A 26,877-nucleotide genomic window follows, 5' to 3' on the forward strand; every position below is an offset into this window, starting at 1 on the left:
ACTCTTTTGTAATCATTCTTCAGTACTTTCCCTGACCTCACTTTAGTTCCTGCTGTCCTCTGTCTCCCCCATCTGAGTTACAGAGCGGCAATCAGCGCCGTGCAGTGTTCTCTGCCTCCGTTATCTCCCTCCCTCTCTCTGCTTTCATGCTTCTCCCTTCACCCCCGCTTCTATTTTTTTTTTAACGTTGTCTCTATATCCTCCTCCTCTCCTTCCCTCCCTCTCATAGGGACAAAGCAATTAACAGCACTTTACATGTCGATTTCACTCCCTCAGAGTCCCCGCTCAGAGTCCTCGCTCGTCTCTCTTCCACTCCCCCAGCATCTCCCACATTATCGCTCTAAACCGAGGGAATGGTGACAGCGGCACTTCTCCGGTTAACTCATTCGTCTTTAAGCTGTCAGTTTATTAATTCAGGCAGCCAGTATGCAAACATGTGCATCTTAAAGTCATGCATATCACACTCGAGCAGTTTAACAATGATGAATGCTCAAGTGGCCCTTGTGTTTATTTGACACAGCGTTTACTGCCTATTCTCATCCATCATGTATGAATTTGATTCAAGAGGGATTTTCAGGTTTAGCTGTCATCAAACATACCAGAGATTATACTCACCTGACACAAAGCATGGCTATATTCAACACACTCACAACCGCTCCACCCAGAGGGAGGCAGGTGAGCTAACACATTTAGCGTCTGGTTAACACCCTCCCCCCCTCATCTCCTCTTTCTTCATCTGTCTCTGTTGAGTTTCTCTTGTTCTCCCTGAATCTCCTCGTGTCTCATCTGTCTCCATCTGTGTGTCTTGGTTCGCTCTCATCGTCTCATCAACCACAAACTGTGTGTGTGGCTGTCTTTCTAGAACGATGTTTTGCTGCTTAGGGTGCCTGTACAAGTTTATAAGCGCAAACATGTGTGTTTGTCTCCTGCATTACCGAGTTTGTGCAACTAATGAGTTGTATATTGATGGCACTTTGTCACTGCCAAGAAGCCATCTAAATGACTGATATAAGTACGTGCATGCGCTTCTGTGCCTGCAAGTCTGCGATATACACACACATGGAAAAGTGGTGCAGAGATTGATGATATGCGAGTTTAACCAGCCATCCAGAATAAACAATGCCCTATTTTCCTCCTGCATGTTTACCAAACAGCCGAATCCCAACATATACAGCTTTTCTCCACATTTAAAGGCTGTCGGGTTAAATCAACCTCTGAATCCAAGAAACGAAGTTATGTCATCACAATAGCAGAGAACTCATGTACGAACAACTCAATAATGGTGATTTAGTTTTCTTCAATCATTTCTAATCAAAGCACTTTCTTAAGTGTGATGTTTGCCCATGTAGATTTCTCCTCAGGAAACTGGAGGCCTGTAGAAAGAAGAAAGATAAACTCTGGAAAATGGTTTGCTGAGCAGTATCCACCACCAAGTCTGTTACAAACTCTTATACAGTATGTGTCGAATTGATACGTAGCAACAGACACTTTGAGCTCAGTGAAGTACTGTCACAGTGATACAATGACAGAGAGAGATATTCCAGTTGTTTCCAAGGTCTTCAGATAAATCTGAGAGGTCAGGAGATGATAAATGAGAGGAAAGTCATAAAAAAAGGTGTGATCTTTTCTAACCTAAAGCTCAAGAACTCAGATATACAGTATGTACTTCAGAAAATACATGTATTACAAAATGATACCAAAGTTAAATTTGCATGTGATAAGTTGTTTCCCACATAATCCAGATAGGCATAATACCCCTGCATCTCTGTACTTAGGAAGGCCCCAAGATGAAAAACATGTTCGCACATGGCCTTTCAGGAGGAAGTCCGTTTAGATAAGAATATATGGAGGATAATAGGAATTTTTCAACTTATAGTAAGTTTTCTTGTCCACTTTTCTTGAAGAGTTTGGAGCAAAGATTTAAACTGGCCAGTATGTGTTCGTTCAATATGAAGCAGGAGAAAGCATCCAGTTATCTTTCATTTGAAAATGCACCTACAATAAAGGTAAAAATTCACCCGTAAACAGTGACAACAATTCATCCTTTTTTGTGCCAATTTGATGCATTTTTCTGATCGCCACATGAGGCAAAATTTGATGTTGAATTGAGATAGTTCCACAACAGCTGCAGAAGTTTCACACTCAGCGCAGCCTTATAGTATACAAGAGTGCCACGTTTCCACAGATTTATAAAGAAGCAGAACTCTTTGTTGTGTTCAAATGGAGGACTGAGTCAGGTCAACCTCATGTGGTAGAAACCTGCATCTGTCTGTTGTCCACTTCCTGAAATCCTTGTATGTAAAGTGCGCTGTTCAGCTGGTATTGAATTTCATGTAGAACACCCCGTCATTTATTCCTTTAAGCTAAGGCTGAAATGTCACAATGGAAACATAAATAAAGACTACACAAATGATGCTCTCAAACAGACGTGGAAATGGACCTAATTACTGACTGGCTTGGCAGGCAGCTGGATTTGAGGAGAATCCACATGCACATTAATTTCACATTAATTTCACAGTAGCTCACTTCCTCTCCACGATCACAGTGGAAGCGCACAAACACTCTTTAGATTCGCTTTAAGACTTAAAAGTAAACAAGCTTGTCACTGAGTTATTTGTTTTAGAAGCTAAATTTGTCTTCATAAAATGTGTGTCATCATTAGCCAGAAAATCAGAGTAGAGCTTTTTCTGTCAAGAATTAAAACACTTTTTTTTTTTTCCTTTTGCCGTTATCAGCTTTAAAACACCTTACCTGGCTGCTGCAGAATATCATTAATATAAACAAAACAAATCTGTGTATGTCTGAAGGATCACAACATATAGTTTTTAATAAAGATTTAATAAAGACTCATGCGGCCAAAGGCAAAGTGACAAGCTCACTTACTGTCTGGAAGTAATTGACCTGCACTACAGTTTGGGTTTATCCAAACCTTTCTGCTCTTCAACCCATTTCACATCTAAAGTTTGAATGACTTAATATAATTAGTAAGCGTTTTCAGAAGATGAGCTCCTGGCAGATTATATGTAGCAGTAAATGTATCTGCTGACATTTGGGTTTCTCCTGCTGACTACTTTGAAAACGAGCACCCTAAGGTGGGCTTTTAATTCCTAACTTTTTCTCCCTATATGTCATATACATTCCTAATCTGAAGAAATAAAATCCAAAATGGGTTTGTAATTATCACAAACTTGATTCTTTGTCTTTAAAAAGACAGAGACTCTGCATGTTGCCAGTTGATTGAATATTATATTGATCTTTTTTTTTTTTTTTTTTTTTGCAGGCATTGCTCTGGAGAAGGTGTTTGACTACAGCGAATACTGGGAAGTAGCCAGAGGCCTGTACGCTCCGTTCGACTGCACGGCCACCATGAAATCTGGCAACGCTGATGTCTATGAGAACGAGATACCCGGAGGACAGTACACCAACCTTCACTTCCAGGTGCGCTGAATTATTCTGGTCTTTGTTTACTGTGTTCTGTGTAACGGATCGATCTAAAAGCTGAAGAGGTAAAAAAAAAAAAAAAAACAGAGCCATCTCTGGATCAGGTTGAAACAGAATCATGTCAGCGTAAGACTGCGTTTAAATTTGTTGAAAATGACTCTTAGTCAATTCATCTCTAAAGGATCTGAGCCCTTCTTAAACTGACTCAGGAAGTGTTGTGTATCAGTTTTTTATCAGATTTAGTTTCTGAACATGCCTGCAGTGTATAGGCTTCGTGAAATATTTGTGTTTCTCTTTAAATGTTGTTCTTGATATGTGCGTATTCAGTATTTTACAATCAGTACAGCCACAAGTCTATAGTGCACATGGAATCACTCCGATAAGACTGAATCCTGAGACATCAGTCGGGGGCACAGGTGGCGCAGCGGTTGGTGCGCCCAATGTGCAAGCGGACGGCCGAGGCTCAAACCTGACCACTGGCTCCTTTCCCGCACGTCCCTTTGCCTGATTTCTATCCACTGTCCTATCTCTCCAGTAAAGGCATAAAAAGCCCCAAAAATAGATATTGAAAAATAATACATTGGTGCACATCCCAGAGTACATTTGTGACCTGTTCATGTAAAAAAAATTAAGTGTGAAACAAATGCACTATATACAAAAGTACAGTTTACACAAAGGATTCATACGACCCCAGCTGGAAGAGCTCGCTGTAAATCTAAAATTTGTGGATGTCATAATGTAAATTATAGCCTTAAATCCCATGTTGACTCAGAATAAGCCAGAATGCCTTCACTGTTTATTCTTTAAAAGAAACACTGAAAGACAAATTCAACTCGACTCATCCACGCCGTTGCTTGTTTCTTGTTGCTCTTTGCAGGCTCACAGCATGGGACTGGGAAACAAGTTCAAGGAGGTGAAGAAGGCCTACACTGAGGCCAACAAACTGCTGGGAGACCTCATTAAGGTGAGCATGTGACTTCACAGTCAGTTTTACCACAGACTTTATCTGACTGCTTTGGGTATAGCTGCCTGTTTCTGCTGATCTGCCTCTCTTTCTGTGCTTGACTGAGTAAAACGATCCCAGATTACGCTCGGTATATCCACTGTTCCCTGCTGTCCGGATTCACTTCCAGCTTCACTGTCTGGTTGACCTTCCCCGACCTCCTCAGCCTCTGCTGGGAGTTTTTTTGTTTTGTACTCTCTCCACCATTTTATAGACCTGCTCTTTTATTAGCCATCGATCATTTCTTTAACAAAGGACATTTAACTTTTACTGCACAAGGATTTCTTTTACCCTCAGACCTACCTGGTCATTTAACTTAATAATGGTAATTCAAAAAGAAGTTGTTTGTTCGTTTCTATAACTCTGTATTCTGTTTCTTGTATTACCCTGCTTTGAGTAAATGGGTAGAAACTCCACTGAACTAGTTTTAGGTAGATTTCTGGCACATTAATCTGAGGCAGAGAAAAGGAGCTCTATTACCAATTCTGCATTCTCAAAAATTCACCTCCATCCAGCTTTCTCTTTTTTTTTTCATTATCTTTCATTAATTCCTTTGTTTTCCCCTTTCATTATTTACCATCACAGCTCGGTAATAGATTCATCCCTCTTTCGCCGTGTTCACGCTCGCCATGTAATTATTTCCTAGTCTATTTTGCATTCTCTTTCTCTATCAAGCCGCCCTGTTTTTGTTTTGTCTCACCTTTCTCCTTCTCATTCCACTGCTGCTTGCCCGGCATTTATTCCCCAGACATCTCTCTTATTTTGCTCTCTCTGTCGTAGCAGCCATGCTCCTATGGATTCCCTATTACTCTATCTACTTCTCTCTTTTGCTCTCGCTCAATCCTCCTTCTCAGCCCCCCCCCCCACCTCCCTTATTTCTTTTTCTTCCCTGTTTTCCTCATCAATTCCACCCCTCCTCTCCTCTCCCCAAACTCTCGATCAATTCAATTAAGACTCGGTGGGCTTCAGTGCACAAGCCAATGTTAGCTTAATGTGCCTGCAGGTCCTGCTATGCCCTCTGTTGTATCCTGTTAGCTTGACAATGGCAGCGTCTCTCACACTGTTGGCTTGTCGATAAGGCAGAGGGAGTGTGCTAGTCAGATATAGATATAAAGTCCACACACCACCCGCTGTGCTGACAGTTTGCAGAGAAGCCGGGGTCTATACAATGAGTGTTTCTCCCACACATGAACACACACACACACACACACACAGCAGTACAAAGGCCATATCTTAGCCGCTCAGAGAGCTGGGTGAAGGATTGTGCTTTTTCAGGGTCATTAATCTCCCCAACACTTCACACCAAATGTACAAAAAAAAATGAGGGATATTTACAGGACTGTTTTTTTATCAAGGGAAACCAGCTCCTACCAAACACAAAATAAGACAAACGACTGTAATTATAACTTTTCGGAAAGGGGGGGAAAAAAAAGCTTCTTTTAATCATCATTGCACCAAAATGTTTAACATTAAGAAGATTTCTTACTTTTCTTGACACATTTTTCTCATCACATGAAGGAAGAAGTCAAGATATTTGTACGAGACGTCAAAGAATTTGACAGAACAGTTGATGAGAAATGAAGGAGAAGCTCAGACGTGCAGGCTCATTAGCTTCTACTTAATTCCAGCTGACGTCAAAGAAACTAAGGAGACAGTGTGACTCGCTAGATTTATGACGTGAAAATGTTCATAAGCCAAACTGTTTCTTAGTTTAATATCCGTTCCTAATGTGAGCGCCAACTCATGACAAATGTTATCTCAAGACGCTCTACAAAAAGAGCAGGTACTGTACTATTTACAGAGACACGTCATTAACCCCTCACAAGCACAGCAATTAACAACAAAGTTACAGCGGCAGAAGGCAGAAACCTCGAGAAGAACCGGACTCATGTCGATAAGCCATCTTGCCAAAACTGTGCTGGGGTTGGAAAGTGGGAAAGAGGGAGACGCAGGAAGAAGGACTGAGACAAACAGAGCATAATTATTAAGACAGATTTATAGCTGCAATGTTGGTAATGATGATGCTAAAAGTGTGTGTAGTATAAGCAGTCACAGCTAAGTGTGATAATAGACGGTCTAATGTTAACATTAACAATTGTTATTGTTTCTGTTAATTATAGTGAAATCACAGCACTGCCTGTTGAGCATCCAGTGCAAATTCAACAAATCTGCCAAAATTCAAGTGATTATATTTAATTAATTAATAAATGTAAGTTCCTCTTTTCAGAAGAATCAAGGTGTTTCACATGGACACTTAGTTTTTGTCTTCATTAATGCTGATGTAATTATTCTGCTGATACATTTTGAGGTGAGAGAATGGTCCTCTGTGTCTCATCCCTCATGTTAGACGTGTGTGTAAACAACAGCAGGGGAAAATAATGAGTGACAGTGATTGTTTGCTCGAGTCAAGAAGTTGAAATAGACGGGGCTGACTAATGAGGCACGAGGGGTTAAAAGGCATGGATTTAACCTCTGTACATTTTGAAAAACTGTATTGAAAGGGAAATGCAAAAACGCAGGTCATTTAGTATTCACAGTGTGGTCAAGCCTGTTTAAAGGTATGAATGTACTGAGGATGATTCTGTTGCAGCTACAATGATCTGAGCGTCTTCACTGTGTGAGGACTGAGGAGTTTAAACATTTAGATGGAACCTTCGTTTTTAAAGAGGCTCAAACTCACATATGCAAATTAGATTTTCTGTGCTTTTAAAGATTAAATATTAACCAACTTATTTTAAATATGTCATTGTTTTATGAAGTTAATGTTGTATTTTTCCCCATCATAGATGTCTCTTTTTAAAATGGATGAGTCAGGTGGAATGAGGTGCTGCTCGTTCTGTCCCTGCTCACACAGTGCTTCTCTTTCACAGACCACATCTTGGATTATCACCTTCACAGACAACACTGCTTACAAGTGAAGTCAATTATTATTTAGATGAATTCATTTTATTTTATTATTGTGTCATGCATGCAAAAACCAAAAAAATAGATGCCAAACAATACTGACAATATAAACCATGCTGGTGTTTCCTCCAGGCTTCAGTGACAAAAGAGGCCAACTTATACACATTGAAAGTAAACAAACAGTCCATCCTGACATCGTCATTACTCCAAAACACTTGAGGGTCTCGAGCAAACATTTCATCAAAAAGAGGTTCTTTCAGTTCCTCATAAAAGGAACAATACAAAAGAAAATTAGATTCACTCTCCACTTCTCCTAAATCACAAAGTTCACAAATTCTCTGTTCCTCTGGGATGTTTTTAAATCTGCCAACTTCAAGTGCCAAGGGAAGGATTACTGTCCTTAATTGAGCAACCAAAGATCTTTGATTTCTTGGTAAGTTTGCTTTAACATGTAATTTGGTATCATAATTTATGCTTTTTTTGGACACATGTTTGCAATTTAGGTTTTAAATATATTTCATTTAACCATTTTTCATTGAATACAACAAGTAACTTTTTTTCTAATCTTATTTACGCTGCATGATGAATTATTTCTATAGATAAACCCGTAAATCCGCTTCTTCAAAGACAGCATGAAGCTCTGCAGCCCATGGAGAGTTCTGAACTTTACTCCAGAGAATCCTTATATTAGGCCAGATAAATCACAGCAGAAGTTATTCTCGGTTTCTTAACATTCACTCTGGATAGTATGATTTAAAGAGACCTAATAATTCAACAATCACACTAAGTCATCTTTTCAGGGAGCTAATATAAAAAAGTAATGTCTTCTGGTTCCCAAGCTATAATCGTTCTTAGCTAGAGGGTGTATTTACTGAAGCAACGGAAAAATCAAACAAAACATACATGTGGAAGATGCCTACAGGCGCTGATTTAATGATGTAATCTCTGAAAATGCTACAGTACAGTCTACAGTCAACCTCTCTGATGCACCGTAAATGTCTGTATGGATTGCAATTTCAAGTCAAGAACTGTCATAGAATTTAAATGAATAGCATGAAGGTTTTACAAATGGTTCAGGTTAGCAGGGAATAAAGGGAAATACATATCAGGTAGTGCATTCTGATTATATGAGTACAGATCGTTCTTTTCAGGATGGTTTGGTCTATGCAGTGCAAGAAAGCAGGAAGGAAAATGTCAATCACAAGTTCCTGGAGCTGGAGATCTTTTTTAAGAGGTTTCTTGCTATTATACTCTGGTGAGATGAGAAGAGTAATATCACACTTCTATGTGTTGAAAGCCAAGCAGCAGAGACTCCAGACAATCACAACCTAAACCAGGACATAGGAAGCACTTTCAATTTGAGAACTGTTTCCACACTAGTTTTTCACTAAACCGGACTTAAAGTGTTGACTAAAGGTACTGGTAGGTGGATTGTGTTCCCTTTGCCAGGGTAGCCTTTCCCCCTCTGCATCCAGTCTTTATGCTAAGCTAAGCTCGTCTCATCCTACTCTTTTGCAACAAAAAAAAAGTCCAATACTTGTTGAAAAATGTTTGATTGCTGCTCTAATGTAACACTAAAACAAATGAGTTCACCAGTCAATCAAATAATATCTCCTGCCTGTCAGTGTCAGCTTAATTTGTTTTATCATATGAAGAGTCTTCAACTGTCTAGTTTGATTTTGGAAAACTTTCAAACTAGTATTATTTTCTTTTAATGGGAGGCAACTGCAGACGTCTTTCTCCTCTTCTTCTGCTTTGAACTTTCCCTCTATAACCCCTTTTTCTTTCATGCATCTTGATTTCTGTGAACATGGGGCGTGCCTGTCTGAGGAGCCGAGCATGTTTTTGCGTGTGCTCTCTCGCTTTCTCCTTTTAGCCAACTTGCTCTCTTACTTTTCTCTTGCAATTACAGGCACGTCTTCACTCTCCCACTTCCCCACACACACACACACACGTCTCTTACTTTGAGGTGGAGCCCCCTTCTTGTATGGCCCGTGGGGCTGCAGCTGTCTATTGCACTTGTCTGTTTGCCTCTGTCTCTCCTCCCCTCGGTTCATTTGTCCATCCCATCCTTTCTCACTCCCTTACTCCTCCTGTCATTCTCTTCATCACCCTGGCTGCTTGTCTCTCCCTCTCCACTTTGCTATAATCACATCTCCACCATTGCTCCCTCCCACTTTTCCTCATTTCGATTACACTTCCTTCATGTATCCTTAATCTTTCTATTGCTTCTCTGCTCCTCCTCCTCTTCCCCCCTCTCCGAGACTCTTGTTATCGCTTCTCTCTCCTGTCTCCTCCTCTGCTGACAGGTACCATTCTTCACTCCGCTCCTGGCTCTGTTGGCTACCATTATAGCGAGTGTACGTGTTGTGTGTGTGTGTGTGTGTGGTTTTTCCAAACACACACACACACACACTGAAGCACACAAACTGTTCCTGATGTTATAATCATTTGGCCATTAGGGGAGCTCAGGTTTGGATACAGTTGTACATCCAAACAAATAGGGGCAAAATAGAAAAGCATGTGACATACAAGCACATGTAAATAACCCCCCTTCCTTCACACACACACACACACACACACACACACACACACACACACACTCTCCACTGTACCAGATTGCTGCTGCCTGTAGTGTGGAGTCATCAGGATCACTTTGGTTAGAGGTGTACATTAGTGAAAGTGAGAAAGCTGGACAGAAGGCCTTAGCAGAGTAGGGCGAGAGCGAAAAGTAGAAGAGTCAGTCAGCATGGAGAGCTGGAGGTGGACCAGGATCTCAGGTCTTACGTGTTAAGTGTTAATCTGAGCCTGCGAGAGGGACCACATGAGGTTACAGACAAGAGTTAAGTGATGTGGGAGAGACACGCTAAGATCCAATGCTGAGTGCTTCTGCATGCTTGCTGAATTTAGAAAGGTATTAATGCTGCTGTCCAGTTATTCATGTGTGAATTCTGTCATATCAAATCAGTAAAGCTGAGCTGGAATGAGAATCTACACAGAAAGCCAAAGTCTGCTTGATGTGTCTTTTTTAAAGATGATGTGTACATTTATGATTTAAAAAAAAATGAACGGTAAGCGGGGATAGTTCAGGTCTCTGGATAGTTAAATCTTATTAATCAGACATGCTAATTTAAAAAAACAAAAGCCTCAATGTTTATTTCAACTTCTATCACCCTCTCCTGCTTTTGTCCTTTAAACTGATTCAGTCAGCTCGTAGCTTTAACAGGATTTTTTTTATATTATCGCCCAACAAATATTTGCTGATTCCATATTGAATAATGCCTTTCCTTCTCGTATGGCCTATTTCTCGTTCAGAGGGTTCAAGGGGATGACTTGCATCGGTCCATCTGGCGAAAGTGACGCAAAATACGGTTGTTTTATTGTGCTGCTCCAGAAATTACAAGCGTTGCTCTTGTTAATAGAAAAGCAACTCCATGGATGATTTCAAAAACCTTAACGCTTCTTCAAAATGTAGTTTCATCAGCTTTTTTCTGTCCCCCCCAAAAAAAAAAAAACGAGGCACTTAATGACACGATCTTATCAGTGAGAGTGAGAGGGATCAGCAGTGAAGAGTGCTGAGCTGCACTTCACAGGAACAGAGGAAATCAGATATTTTCAACTCTGCACAACCGGGATGTGATTTACTTCAGTCCTCGTCTAAAAATATAGAAAAGCTCACACATCATGCGTAGCTCACACACAGTTCCAAATAAGATTTCCTTCTCCTCTCCTTGTGGAAACCCGGAGTGTTGGAGCAGGGTGATTCATCAGCAGAGATTGATAATGAGAGTTACACTCCTGATGTTACTGTGGATCCAGAAAGAAAGGTGTTGGCTGAAGGATGGAGGAAAAGAAGAGCGGACGATGGAGGGAGATGATTCATGAGGACGCGGAAAAGACTTAAGAGTTTGGCTTTTAGATTGAAGATAGAAGATGGTAGTTAGGGGAGTTGGAGTTGGATGGAGCATGACGGATGGTTCACAAATAAGAGAGGAGTTACAATTTTTAACTAGCAGTGAAAAAGTAAGAAAAATGGACTCTGGGAACAGAAAGTTTAAACAATGGAGAAAAGGTCGGAGGTACATAAGGAATGCACCATCGTGTAGTTTTCTTGTGTTGGAGATAGTTTTGGAGTAAGTGCTTTTGACTTTTGTTCCAGATCTGTACCAACTTAACGGTCTCTACAGGGGTTTCAACAGCCCATTGGAATCCCTCAGGCTTCTCTGCAAACAGTAATTCTGTCAAAGCTATGTATCATTATCACCTCTATTCACAAACATAATCAAAACTGAGTCGTAGGTAGTGCAGCAGCAGGGAAGTGCTGAAGGAAAGTGCACGCTTGTTTGAATCAGCAGGAGGCGTTCCTTTCATGTGTCTTGCTGGGAAAGCGCCGATTTGCTTGCCAAGGTTCCATTGGAAAATGTGCCAAGTGATTGGGGACTTTAACATGTACCCTTTTGTAAAAGATGTAGCTCATCACTGGGAAATTAATTGCAGTGGCACAGTTTTTAAATAACTATTGCGGTGATAACCACAATGTAAGGCCCTGACCCATTTCATGATCGTCCAAATAGAGCTGCACGATGGGAGGAGCAGTTTCAGGCACCTTGTGGTTTCAGACGCAAGAGTTTTCAAATATCAGGAGAACTGAAACCAGATATTCATGTTTACCGATGTACATGTACATTATTTAAGGTGTATACAGTGATTTCTCAGTGTGATCTGAGAGCTGCTTCTCCGTAGCAATGGGGACAAAAGGCGTTGATGATAACATAAAGGAGAGCAGGGAAAACCATCAGAAACCTTGAAGAGGCAAATGAAAAAGTTCCAGTAAATGTCATATTGGAACACATGATCAATGACCTATATCCCTTTCAGATCTGTGTAGGGACAATAGCCATGCATCTTGGCTTCTAAGATGAAAAAAACCCTCTCTCTTCTCCATTCTCAATTTGCCTCTCTTCATTATTTGTCTCTAAATTTAACACAGAAATGTAAAAAAAAAAAAAAAAAAAAAAAACATGCACATATTTTTTTTTAGCATTTTGAGCCATTGTGTATGGCATGTTTGTTGTAATGAGCTCAACTAGCTCTCACAAGTAGTTGCACTGGGTTAAGGTCAGCAGCACAGTCTTTAATGAGGTCGGGGGGGGGGGGGGTCACATAATGGGGAAAACCCTGCAGCCAATGTGATCATACTATGTACAGTTGAAAAATGGTACTTAAACACCTCAGAGTTATTTTTTCTTCCTTAATAATGTCATTAATCAGCCAGCTTCAATTGCAGAGGAAGAAAACAGGTCTTATTTGTGTACACTGCTTAATACATTAAATGTAATTTAATTTAGTGCTAAAAAGTGTATCTTATCAAACTGGTTCTCTTAAATCTTCTTAAATAATAAACTGACTTTAGAGTAAACATTGAAACCGAATACATGAACCAATGACTCCCTGGAGATCAATATTGATATGTTGGCAATTACAAATCACAGCTTTATCTTAAAGTGTTTCATTCTATCCATGAACACTGATGCCTTAGCTTTATTAGCATTTCCTATCTCCAACAGGTTGGAATGCAGTAATGCTGTCATCCCAGGAGACTAAAGAAACACCTGACACACACACAAACACACACACACACACACACACACACTTGCAGTGGTTGGATTGTGCTTGTTCAAAGACTGCAGTGATCTCAGGAGCTCAGCTAGCCTCACTTCCACTAAAGCCCCAGGGGAGTTTGTTGTAATCCCAGAGCAGCGTTTCTGCACGAGCCACATGTGTGTGTGTGTGCTTCACGTCTTCCTCTTGATAGTTTGGCATCACAACTATTTGAAATAAATGTCAAGTTCTTTCTTTGAGAAATTCTTCCGGGAATGTCAATTTGATCTATAGTTGATCTATAGTCTTTCTTTTTTCCCTGCCAGGTTATATCCGCTCAGCTCGCTAATTGCCACCAAAATAGGCTCGTTGTAGAGACCGGACCCACTCTTTGTTCTCTCAGCTCCTTCAGCTGTCAATGATGGAGTTTGAGGGTGTTTTCACACCTATGGCTTGTTTGCTTTGTTCCAAATCAGATGAGGAAGTGATCGATTTTTTATTTTTTTTGTGCATATTTCTTTTGGGTCATTTTGTTCACACTGTAATATTTACCGCTGGTCAAAGTAAATGTCTGTAAGCAATTACGACAAGGCATCATTTCCCCAACTGTGTACGTAAACAAATGCCATCCGTAGAAGGATCTTGGTTTGACTTGCAGCAGCGATGAGGTCTGTAACACTTGTTAGCGGTGCGATTGTTGTCTTCAAATATATCTAAAGGCCCCCTTTGTTTCAGAACAATGTGTCAAAATGATCCTAAACCTTCCTCTTACCACGAGCTGGGACAAACACTAGTTTTCATTTTGAATATAGAATAGAAAGTTTATTACACGTGTAAGCTCAATGTGCTTTACATTGAGGATAAAAACAAAACAAGTTATTAGAGAAATATGAGTTTCTGTCTCAAGATAATTCCAAATGTGTTTGTCTGTCTCTTCCCTCTATTGACCCCTTAGACGTTATTCTTTATAGAATAGGGTAGAAAGTAACCCAAGGATGGTTTTCAGTTTCTTTTTTACTTTGTGTGGGTGACATTAATTGACCCCTGTTTCTCTGTAATGGCCCAGATTCCCTAATGGAAGTTAGAAAGCCATGACTCTGTCTCTCTTTATTATAACTGAAGACTAATGTGTGCGTTTGATATGTGCATCAGTGTCCTGACGCAGTCAAAAGAGAGTCCACTTATCACTATTATGCTAATAAGGTCTACTATTAGCATAATAATATACCATTATAAATAATAATGAAAGAATACACGTGAATTTCATAAAAAGTTGTCTTGCTCCTCTCTCTTCTTGCTTCATTTCCAGGTTTGCTCTGTTTTCACACCCTGTGTACATCTTTCAGCTCATGGCTGCCAAATCAAGTGATTAAAGAGACGATATAAATGTAAACATCTTGTCATTTTTCATCGGGCTCTCCTGGCCCTCTCTCCTCTCCGGGTCACTCAATACTTAATCTGCAGAGACAGCGTCTTCATTAAAACCAAAACTCTGTCACCACTCCTCTCTTTGGGTGAAAACATTGTGGACGTGTTTCCACTGCGCACCGCTGACAGGGAAACACAAACAGTGGAAAACATTTTTGCAAACGCTGCAACTTCTTGAACTTCCTGCAAGATTACACCTGAATAGATTCATGTGCCTTTTTCTGATGTCGGTTGGATTAAACAAAGGCAGTGGTAAAATAATACAGAAGCTATAACATTACTTTTCATAAGAAAGCTGAGATATCATATCTCTCAACTCTTGATCTCTGTCTGTGGTGAAAAAGAAATACCTGAGCTAATGTTTCCTCTCGTTGTTAAATCCTTTCTCTGTCTGTCACAGGTGACCCCCTCCTCTAAGATCGTGGGTGACTTGGCCCAGTTCATGGTGCAGAACAACCTGACCAGGGCCGAGGTGGAGGAGAGGGCGGATGAGCTGTCCTTCCCCCTGTCTGTTGTCGAGTTCCTGCAGGGTTACATCGGAATCCCACATGGAGGATTCCCAGAGCCATTCAGATCAAAGGTACACACACACACACACACACACACACACACACACACACTTCATTCTGTACTCCACCTAATTGATTTCACTCAAAGATTCCTAATTACTTCCATCATTATCATTAAGTTAAAGTCTAATACCTTTTAATCTTTGTCTTCTTACCTTTAACTACAACAAGCTCACATAGAAGAGTCTTGTTACAGAAACTTGTGTATGCACAAGGGTTCACACACACACACACACACACACAAATTCTGTCACATGCTCGGTTACATCTGACAGCCGTAAAAGGTGAAGAAAAGCGTGATATTGCAGCGTCTTCTCATCTCCTCTCTGTTTCTTTACCTCTGTCTACCTCCCTCGTCTCCTCCCCTCACCCCTGCAAACAGACACTCTCATGCGCATCAGGGGCCAACAGCCTGAAGTCTCGCTGGGAGAGCCGCTCGAGCACACACGCATGTATAAAGGCACATTTGTCATATTCTCCCAAAGACCTGCTGACACATTGGCATACTTGACATTTCACCAAAAGTCAGACGGTAGCGTTTTTTTTTTTGTCTCCAAGGAAGCAAAAATAGTGGATGTTTTATTCCTCAATAACATCTGCAGATGTTGCGCCTTTCATACCGTATTATGGGTGCGCTGGCTGGTTTCCCAAATTTGAAGTATTCGGTGTGAGACGCTGTCTGGACCTTTCCACAGGATGCTCATTATGCCACCATGTGTGCTGAAAATTCAACAGAGCATTAGTCAACATTTCTCTGGAACATGAACAGCTACAAAATGATACAAATATTTTTGGTCAATTATTCCTGCCAGTTATGATGAGCAGCATTAAATTTAGCTCATGTTTGTATACTTCCTGCCCTTGTGAAGGTCATCTTTATTTTGAGCTTAGCCCTCATGTCGTCACTCGGATGTACGTTTATTCATGCATGTATTTTAGTTCATCTGTTTCTCCCTCACACCTTTCCTTCTCTTCGTTTCATTCTTCTTTACACTAACACCTGTCCTCCCTTACCTCGCCCTTACCATCAAATTGTCCTCATCTCTCCTGTTCCCCCACACAGTGGGAACCCTTGGGAGATTGAGTAATCAAATATTTGGCATTTAGCTTCCCGGGCAGTCCAGCCCTCGACAATCACAGGGATTTTTCAGTTTTGACACCCACTTTGCAACCCTTCGTCTGCTACCTCTCTATTACTGTCTTTCAGTCTGCCTTGTGTTTCTCCTGAAAGTAATACAGCGCAGGGAGGCAGTCCCATTAGACGAAGATGGTGGACAGATTCTCTATTCATTCAGATCTTCAGGTTTCTTTTTTTTGTTTTTGTTTTCAGACAGCACTTGAATGCTTAATATCAGGAGAGGCTGCCATACTTATTTCTTTTTTTCTTCCCTCTGCTGCCCTTTGAGCATTGCAGGGAGGGATATTTGCATTCCAACTCTTTGGTGTTGTGCGATGTTTTTTCCATGAGGGTCCAGCCAGCTCGACTGTTCATTAAGCATCTAAACAACATGCCAGGGCTGCAGCCCGCCTTCCAATCTTCCGAAACACACATGTAGAACTGCTGCCAACTTCTCAGCCAGAGAAGAGTAAATCTCCCCTTCAGACACTGACTCTGCATTCAAGGGAGACCCTCGCTATTGAATGCACAAACACCAAGAGGCTTTTTCACACACAGCTGACTCTCCATCCCCCCCATTCAGTTAAATCCAGAGTTCAGTTCTCGTACAAATCATGTTTGCTTCCCTTTTGCAACGTTTTCATTCATTTATTGATTTATTTATTTGTAGCTGCACACGTTTACATCTGATTACACGGCTTCCTTTAAATCTTCAGAGTACTTAGTCTTAACGACGTTGTCCAACCTATGTACTTTGGATAAAGTGAAAGTTATTTCTGTTGACCATCAGTAGCTGATAGCTCGATGACTCTGGAGGTGTGCGGGTGAATGTGGCTACTAATGTAACATGTGGGGTGATTAGTTTATCAGTGTTTTATCTTAGCATGCAAGCAAAGACATAAACAGTTCATTGCAGAGTTGCATGCTAGAATGAGGCAGATATCCTCATTCCAGTGTGCTGTAGCTGAAGGTTATTTTTTGTATGCTGGCGGCAGTGATGTGTTGTTAATGGCGCTTCGGTGGCATTAATTAGTTAGCGAGCAGTCATTCCAGCATTGTATCACATTCACATGCATTCATTTCAGCCTCATGGAGAGTCCCTAATGCACACGAGTTTGTCTGCATGCGTAGCGAAAAAACTGTTCACGGCACAAAGTGGTAACTGAGGCAATTCCTCGTCGTAGTTTAGTCACGCACGGATCATTTGCAGCGTGGGTAGACGGAGGAAATGGACGAGGGAAAATGCAAGAAGGGCAAAGAGAGGAAAGAGGCAGAAAGTGGGAGGATTGATGCAAATGTGGCGGGGTGGAGGGAGAGAAAATGGAGGCCGTGAGGAAGAAAAGGAGTTCATAGACAGAAAAAAAAGAAAGGCATCACATCCCTCAGAGCAGCGCAATAGAAAAGACGGAAAGAGAAAAACAGTGTCAATAAAACAGAGAGATTTGGAGTGTGTTGAGTGGTTTAAGAGAAATGAGGAGAAGGAGCAAATAACCTTGAAGGGAAAGTTTATCTTTCCTTCCTATTGTTCATGCAGAAATACTCTCTCCTCTCTCTCACACACACACACACACACACACACACACACACACACACACACACACACACACACACACTATCTGTCTGTGTCTCTCACTTAAACAATCAAACAGTTTAGGTGTAAGACATCCTCCGAAGACACAATGTTAATGAGCAGGGACGCCAATGAGCATGCCATCTTTTTGAAGTGTCTCTCTCTCTCTCTCACACACACACACAAATGAGTCAGCTATCTTTGAACTGTTAGCTCTGTGACTAATAGCGTTGCACTCGGGCCCTTTGTCTGGAGATTTCCGGAAGGGGACGCACATGCACTCATAAATGTGCCGACTCGTTAAGATATGAACAAAAACACCATGAGGAAAAGTCAGTGTTGCGTGTTAATGGAAAGTTTCATCTTATACAAAAATTGTTGTGCTTTAAGTGTAAATGAGTAAACATTAATTAGCATGTTAGCTAGAGCAATATATTTCACACAAACACACACTTAAAGGGTAGAATAGCTTTTTCACTCTTATTTTGAAAAGCACGTCCAGTAGCGCTGAATTAGAAAAAGAGGCGAATTGTTTGAGATTTTTTTTGTAACTGTCTCTGTCTTCCTCTGCATACGATCGACTGTCATCAAGAGGTAGACAAATTGAAAAAAACAGCTTTTTAGAGGCGCAGTGGCCGTGTTCACACATAATCTCTTCACTGGGGGGGGGGGGGCGCAGCCTCGGATCGATTGTCTCTACAAGTTGTGTCACGATATCAGCAACTGTGTGGGAAGATAACACGTCCAGTCATTAGTCTTTAGCAGCCTCCACTTTCAACAATTTTATCCTCTTTTTTTTTTTTTCTCTCTCTCTCTCTCTCTCTCTCTTTCTCTTTCATCCGTCTGTTTTCCTTTCTTTTTTTTTATATTATCACAAATGCGGCAACGGCTGCAGCCGCCTGTGATAGGCTGATGGTACTTGAGTGCAGAGAAAAGGATGAATTGAGAGAGTGGGAGAGACGGAGGCAACTAAAGTGGATACCACATCAGATCTTAATACAACACTGGATGCCACTTTTATGCAAATAACAAGTTGTATCAAGTGTTATATTTGCTGCAATTCAAGTGTTTCAGTCTCTTCCTCCATCCTTCAAAAAACAGCCACCCACCCCACCCTGCCTTCCTCCCACTGTCATCCTGAGTGTCTCTGTCACTTCAGTGTTTTGTCAGGGTGAAGTTCAGCACATCCCACATGCTTCACAGTCTCACGGGGATATTAAGAGGAGGTAAACGTGCAGAAGAGACGACACATGTATGACTCGCTTATCCTTTCTTTTTCTTCTCTAACCTCCCATCCCAGGTGCTGAAGTCCCTTAACCGTATTGAGGGTCGTCCGGGCGCCTCTCTGCCGGCGATGGACTTCAAGGCCCTGGAGGAGGGGCTCCGAGCTTCCCACGGCGAGGAAATCACCCCCGAGGATGTGATGTCAGCTGCCATGTACCCCAAGGTGTTCCAGGAGTTCAAGGACTTTACTTGTGAGTCTGCAGTGATAATTACTCTTTGTGAACAGGCAATTATTCAGCATGAGACCAAGAATCGACAAAAGGTGTTTTTTCAATGTTAAATGATTGAAATGTTCTTTTAATCAAATTGGATCTGTTATATTGAACACGTCTGGGTTCATAAGATTCTGTCTTGTTTTCACTCTCTCCCTCTCTCTCTCATTCTCATTTGTATTATTACTGGGGCTTGAAATTAGCAGGCAGCCTTAAGTCAGGAACACTCATTATGAAGTTGAAACGATTTTGTGGGAATGTGTTGAATTGTTGCATTCGCCTCTTAAGTAGTCTTAAACATTAAGAGAACAAATCCCGTGCTCTACACTCAGCACACAGAATCCCCCTGTGTCACTCTGATAGAGCACAAGTAAGAAACCAGAACAGCATGGACGGATGCTGGTGGAAGACATCAGCATAACCATAACAGCACTGATTTAAGGTTTGAGTTTGAAGTGAGTGCATCGACAGCAGCATGGCAGGCAGGAGAAGCTCTGGGGTTGGAAATGCAATATGATGCCTTCAAGAAGAGTGACATTTTCAAACTTCAGCGTATTTTTTTAAAGCAGGAGAAACATAGAGCTAACTGGTTTGCTTTAATGAGTAAGGCAATGTCTGCATAAAACTGGAAAGGCTTTTTTTTAGATGAGCTTAACTAAATGTGTCGATGTTTCTTGCCTTGCGTTTCCTTATCTATCCAGAAGTGAAGTGGTTCTGTCTACTAGTACTGTACTCTCTACCCAGTGATTGTTTTCTGGGAAACTCCTGATTTGTTTTCCTTATCATCACAAAGTAGTAACCTTCTAAAAAAGACAACACCATGAGTAACGACCTCGAGGCTCCTGCCAGGGCTGAAGACTCTGCATGCCTGTGCTTCAAGGTGCCTCTGCTCTTATACAGGAGTATGGCAGCAGCAGCAGCAGCTCAGTCTGTAGGGACTGGGGCTGGGGACTGGAGGGTCGCCGGTTCAAGTCCTGTCATTCACCAAGTCTAGAAGTTGTGCTGATAGCTGGTGAGGTGCCAGTTAATTTCCTGAGCACTGCCACGGTTTCCCTTGAGTAACTACTCTGGTGCACTTTGGTGTGCAGCCCCCTCACTCTGACATCTCTCCATAAGTGCATGTACAACACAGTGTGTGTGTGTGTGTGTGTGTGTGTGTGTCTCAACAGCAGAAGGAAACATATTGAGTTTCCCCACATGGGCTAATAAATAATAGCACATAATTGTTTTTATTATTCTTGTTGTTGTATTTATTTTTTCACCGCCTGTCTGTTTCTCTCGTCACAGCTAACTTCGGTCCAGTGGACTGTCTCAGCACCAGGCTGTTCCTGGATGGACCCAAGATTGCAGAAGAGTTTGAGGTACACGACCTAGACGCAAATTTCCAAGAGTAACAGACTTACATTTTAATAGGAAGAATGTTTCAGCAGAAAACCCAGTGCTTGATCGAAAGAGGGCGTCTACTAGACAGAAAGGGTAGAAAGGGCACATTTACATTGGGAAGTTTACCTACTGTGTATGTTGGACTGTCAGGATATCTCAGCCATTTCATCACATAGTTTGACCTTTTCTTATTTTACATTTAAAAAAAATGTGCAACACTACGGCCTTTTAGAAAAAATCCAGGTGTTTTTTTGTATCCAAGCTTCAAACTGACAGTTTGAGAACTGTGTAACAATGTGCTGCAGTGTCACACAGAATTTTTAGAATAAACATTAAAATCAGAAAAATTGAAAAAGTGAATTAACTTAAAACTTCACAGCAAAACGACTTGAACAATTCACAGACGTTGTGTAATAAAAGCTGTGTTATCAATCATTTATAATCACTGATTCTACAATAATACATTTCATATTCATTTAAGTTGTAATCCACTTTGCTACTTAATTAATTCCAAAGTAATAGCAGTTCCATAGGGAGCGGACTTTATCAGCAGGAAATGATTTTTCCATCAGTGCAGACAGAGAGGTGTGATGCAGTGCGCAAGGAGTGTCACGGTGAAGTGCTGATAACACAGAAGGGAGGACTCAGATATTAACACTTTATCAGGGGAGCAACAAACAGCATTTGTGATCCCTTCGGCCATCACATCGGCCTTCCAGCACAGAAATAACAGATTAATTTTGTTGTATGATGTTCCGGAGCGGCGCAGTGGAAGATGCTCAGGGCCAATATCTCAAACCAAAATATATCAGAGCGATTTCTTCAGCCCGTTATGTCCATTTACTCTCCAACAGGGAGGCAGATGAACATGCAGCCCAGATGAAGGAGTACAACAAGATGAATCACTTTGCATGCTAACACATTAGTGAGGCACAGGAATATAACATGGAAATAATAATTGGTCGTCGCTTGTGCCTGCAAAGACAGAAATTCTGAAAGTGAAATGTTCCTGGGGAATATTCTTCAAAGTACCAATTTGCTGTCACATCCAGAATGTAACAAAAGAATGAGCAGGCCGGTTTAAACATGCGTGTGTAAGCAGTCGGTAGAAATGTTGCAAGATGTCTACTGAGCTGATTGAGAGTTTGCCTCAGAACAGGAGACAGCAGGTTTGAAGACGACGTTTCCTTTATCCGGAAAGTTGGGCACAGACAGAGAACATTTCAGGAGAATGACAGCAGTGAGCACTTTGATGAGCAAAACGCAAGCCAAAGTGATTGTTGGGAGTCCAGATTGAAGAGTGAATTCCAAAGAGAGTGTTGAGACAACCTACGGTAACCTTGGCGACAGATGTCAGGATCACATGTCAGTTCAAAGAGAAAGTTTGCTTTGCTGCTCAAGAGGCTGTCACTCAGTATGCCATCAGGCAAAGAAATGCTCCTTGGTTTAGAGATTCAAAACATGAAACTGTGAAATAAAAAATTCTCTTCACTTTTACATTAGGTGAGGGAGGATTTTATTTGTACACCAAAACACACAGAACTGGGTAATGATCTGTTTTTTTTTTGTTTTTTTTTAATGATGGTGTAAACAACAATTAAAAAGGATGAAATACTTCAGTAAGAAATGTTATGTAGGTGCTAAAGCTGTAAGGGGAACACCGTTTGGGACACTGTATCTATGAGCAGATGGCATCAGTCTGAAGCAGGTGACACAGGTCAGAGCTGATGGCTGTGACATGTTTTGACTGCAGCTCTGTTGTGACCTTGTGTGGGATTTGGAGTGTGTGCGTGTGTTTTTGAACGACAGGGGGTCGTGACTTTGGGGAAATGTTGGTCTGAACAGCAGGATGTGAGGGCGATATGAGGAGATGAGGCCTGATTCTGCTGAGCTTGATGAGGAGCTGCTTAACATGATGCTGATGTTGTTTAAGATGATTTTGAGATATATATGAATATTTCTACATTCAGTAACTTAAAGCTGTGTTTTCTGCTAGAGCCAACAAAACCCTTCAGTGAAACGTTCAATTGGAGCATGCACACAGCTCCTGTTATTTACAATAAGAATTCAAACTTTGCGTTTATTCTCCTGACCATAGGATCAAAATGAAACGGCTACATAATCCTCAAGCAGTAGAACTTCATCACTATTTAAGATGTTTTTTAATCCACATTTTAAAGATAATTACATTTGATGAAATTCAGAATTTCCCCTTTTAATGTAGTGTTTCATAGCTGATTGAGATAAATCTCTTAAATATCTGGGCATAGATGATGTAAAAATGTGCATGCCAACATTAAAAGGGGAAACTAACAGCCACCTGTTTGTATTCACCAAGATTCCTCAGCTGACACTGCATCGTTCATGCTCCTCTTTCTTCTCACAGTCATTATAATTCCTCTCTCTGTAAAGCCCAGACACACATCATTCATTTTACATCACCCGTGTCTTTATCAGCCCTCTCCTTTCAATATTTAGTCTCAATTCTGTCATTATCAGTAACACGCACAGATTTAACTGACAGTGATTCAGAGCGGCCAAAGGCAGCCACGTTTAATTACCCGTTCATTTCGCTGCAGCAGAATGCTTCCAGCCTGCTGTTAATTGATTTTCATATTACGAGGGACACAGGGAGAAACCGATGCTGTATTATTATTATTATCATGAAAAAATCAGGGTCCGCATTGCATTTGCTGATTTAATACTGACCCTAAAGATGAGCAGACCCCTCACCCGCCTTCCTCGTTAATCCTCCCAGGCTCTGTTGCTTTGATGCAATCATTAGAAATCTGGCATGAGAGCCACAGTCGGACCAGCTACCTCTGATTAGAATAAATCCTTACTATATTTTTCATGAGGACTCTTGGCAGCTTCAGCACTTTTTGAGTATCTTCGTTTGGTTTGAGGGCAGGGCTTGCTGTTTGCTGTGCATTACATTTTTACAAATTAATACAAACTACACTAGTTCATAACAACACTCAAAGAAACAGAAGAGCCGGATACATGGCATGATGGCTTTCCTTGCAGAAACATTTACAAACTGTTTGTGTTTGTCCTCTCTCACCTGTCAGTTATTTGATTTTACACTGCATGTAAAAAAAAACAACAACATGTCATTCATACATTTCCCAGTTGCTTCACTGTTGTTGTTTTTTTCCATACCTGCAGTGTTCACCTTCCCCCGCTGCTCTTTCTGTCTTCTCCTGTCCATCAAAGCTGTTGTCATTTTTAGAACTTCAGACACTTGATGTTGTGCTGAGCATCATTCATCACCAAAGTAAAACAGACGTGTCCCCCTGTTGTCATGACGATGGGTACTCTCCCACCAGATTAGGTCCCGATTAGCAGCACTGCAGGTAGGAGATGGGTTGAAAACAAAGTGACCAGTCACGTGCAGTGGGAGGTTTCTGTGTTTTTCATTCTCTCTTTTGACTTTGCAGAATTCCTCAAGGGAGAAAAAGCTCCTGTGATCAGTCTGCTTGTAGTCCGCTCTCGTCACATTCATTCTCACTGGTGATGTTTATCACAATCCTGGACGTGTGCGTTTTTCCCTTTAACTCAATTTATCTGTTGATGATCTCAGAAGAATGATTTAATGAGCGGGAACAGTGTGCACAAATCTCTTTACTTCCTCCCACATTATGAGAACACCATGGGATTAATATTGGATCAGTTATTTGAAAGCTGTGCTTATTCTTATAAAGACACACTGAGGATGTTAACACAGAGACGGGCATCACTAGAGAAGCTTTAGATGCCTCAACTCTTAAAAAGTGTGCTTGTGAGTTTGTAAACATGAAACATGTCACTTTGAATATGTTGATGGCAGGCCGACTCCGGGGCCAAGTAACATCCAGTTCCTGCTCCGTTTTGACGTCAAATCAGAAGACAACAAGTGTTGTGAAATAAACAGACAGGTGGTGTTTGCATTAGATCTTTGATTATAAGCTGCTCCAAAGTAGCACACGTATGTAGGCGCTCGTGTGTTAAGACTGTCATGATGCAGTGTTGATATAGATGTAGAATAACAGCTGTGACTAAAGAGATCTTAGTGAACAGCAGGTTGCTAGAAGTCATACTCACCACAGGCCTCCATCTATAAAGCTTTGAAACATTTCTTTATGGAAAGTGAATGTGTATTGTTTGAGCACACTCATGGAGAGAACAGATTATTGGAAAACAAAATGTGCATTCATCATTTGAAATTGTTTTGTAGAACATTAATGCCAGAGATACAAAGGCAAAAAGAAGTTATTTAATGAACCGAAGAGGTGAGTTTCTGCTTATTAATCTAACCATCTTAAATGGATTATCTTTAGAAAATTAGACAGAAGAGAAACCTTTGAGCCTGTGAGCCTGTGAGCGTTTGTCGGGGTTAGGGTTAAATCCACAGTGACAGCAGCGAAGCGGCAACTGTCCCATTACTGGTGACCTTTGCAGCAGAAGCACACCATTACCTGTATATATTTATAACAAAAGCTGTTTATTAGCTCAGCGAGAGTGTGAGGCACGCAGCGGGAAATCTTGGTCAAAATAGATCCAAGCACTGAATCTGTCTAAGTGCTGAGCTCGACCTAAAGCCCTGAGTTGTTGCTGCTGTGGGAAGAAGATATAAAGGCTTTCACAGTAATCAGCTGGTATTGTTTAGCACTTCATTTCCAGCCAGTTGGTAATCCAGAGTAAGAGTCTTATCATTGAAAGAGTGAACAGCGAGCCGGGAACATTTTCCTTTGTGTTGTGAATGTGGTAGGAGGCAACAACCACTTGATTTCCTCCTCTGTGTTGTAGATTTATAAATACTGATCTCCAGATTCTGAGGAGTGTATCAACATTGTTCTTTAAGGTCAATTTCTGACAAATGAGTGCTGTGAACACATCCCACTCAGGTCTGTATCTCTGAGGTTGTTTAAGGAAGACCAAAAAGCCAGTTAGGAAATAAGATGAGAAGACCGTTTAGAGTGCATCGATGTACACAAATATACACCTACACGAGGGTGACAGCTGTGTCCATGGCTTTCATTCAGCCACGCAAGCACACAGCAGACCTAGCTGACTGAGGCTGGTGACTCAGATTAATATTAATCATGTTTGATGGAAATATAAACACAGATTTTCACAAACATGGAGCCAGTCATACACACCTTGTCAGCGCTAATGTTCACTGGCACCAACACATGGAGCTGTGTTTACCACCGTGATCTCATTACTCTGTCACCAGCAACACAAGTCATTCATAAAGTTATGTCAAAGACATGAGGTGAGCCACGTATTGATAGTTTCACTAAGCGGTTCTAAAGCAGAAACGGGTAAACGAGGTATAATTTGACAGAAGAAGCTTGAGGGTATTCTCTGACTAAATGCAGGCAGCCTGTGAGGGCTTCATAGAGGAGAGCGCAGCAGACTCTCACCACTGAGATGTGAGGTTTAGACAATGCTTCATGCACCAGAGATGCACCGCAAGTCTGGTAACAGAAAACCAAAACAGAGGAGGTCAGGTTTTAGTTTGATAGAATTTTACTCACTTTAATTTCAATCTATTATTTTTCTTTAGTTTGTGTGAGTGTGTGGGGACGATTCTGAATTAAAGTTAAAAAAAAAAATTTGCAAAGATGAACTGGTGGATGCAGAGCTCTCAACCGTCATTCACAAAAATCGTCCTTTGCTCTGACTTGATGCATTCTAGATAAATATTAATTCAAGCAGCTTGTGTCGCTAACTTGAGTTAACGTTCCACAAACTCTGCAGTCGGTTCTGCTGACATGAGGGAAGTATACCCACGCTAGGGACCTAGAAACTGATTTCCCTGTGGAACACATTTATATTCAGACTAGTCAACTAGTCTTAATGTAAGACAGCAATATATATCTTCTTGTGCAGTCATTTTCATAATGAGTTGTAGTGTTTTCAAAACGAGCAGGATCACAGCGTCTGCGGTTAAACGATGTCAAAGTGGTTCGGGGATAGCGTCTCGTGCTGAGTGTGGTTACGCAAATTATGCTGGTTGAATGTTTACAGAACTGTTTAACCTGACATCCCCACATCAAACTATCTCCATTTTACCGATCAAAACAACGCACTGCTCCAGTGACACACCGTCAGCCAAATGTGCTGGTACACATCAGGGCAGTAGAGCCGGGGGGAGAGCAGACCCATTCACTCTGAGTGTTGACGGGTTGCTGTGTTTCAGCTTAGACACAACACATGCATTGTGAGCTCACTCTAATACAAATATGTATGAGCATTATGTGTGTATCTACATCAGTAGAATACGTGACATGCATGAAAAGAAAAGTCTGCTTACACTTCCAGTGTGATATTTGACATAAAAGTCCAGTCTGGCATTTCTGTGGAGAAACGTGTAGGCT

General features: G+C 41.2%; 1 protein-coding gene across 3 annotated transcripts in view; it reads left to right on the forward strand.

Annotated features, from left to right (window-relative positions):
- LOC109991341 (pyruvate carboxylase, mitochondrial) overlaps positions 1–26,877 on the forward strand; it is a 272,579-nt gene that overhangs the window by 237,887 nt on the left and 7,815 nt on the right. For all 3 annotated transcript variants that reach the window (XM_020643641.3, XM_020643643.3, XM_020643642.3), the window contains exons 20-24: positions 3,281–3,438; positions 4,319–4,405; positions 14,778–14,957; positions 18,934–19,108; positions 20,417–20,490. In XM_020643641.3, the coding sequence (XP_020499297.1) occupies positions 3,281–3,438; positions 4,319–4,405; positions 14,778–14,957; positions 18,934–19,108; positions 20,417–20,490 (674 nt within the window). The remainder of the gene's footprint in view (positions 1–3,280; positions 3,439–4,318; positions 4,406–14,777; positions 14,958–18,933; positions 19,109–20,416; positions 20,491–26,877) is intronic.

This window comes from Labrus bergylta, chromosome 22 (genome assembly GCF_963930695.1).
Source record: "Labrus bergylta chromosome 22, fLabBer1.1, whole genome shotgun sequence".
Taxonomy (NCBI): domain Eukaryota; kingdom Metazoa; phylum Chordata; class Actinopteri; order Labriformes; family Labridae; genus Labrus; species Labrus bergylta.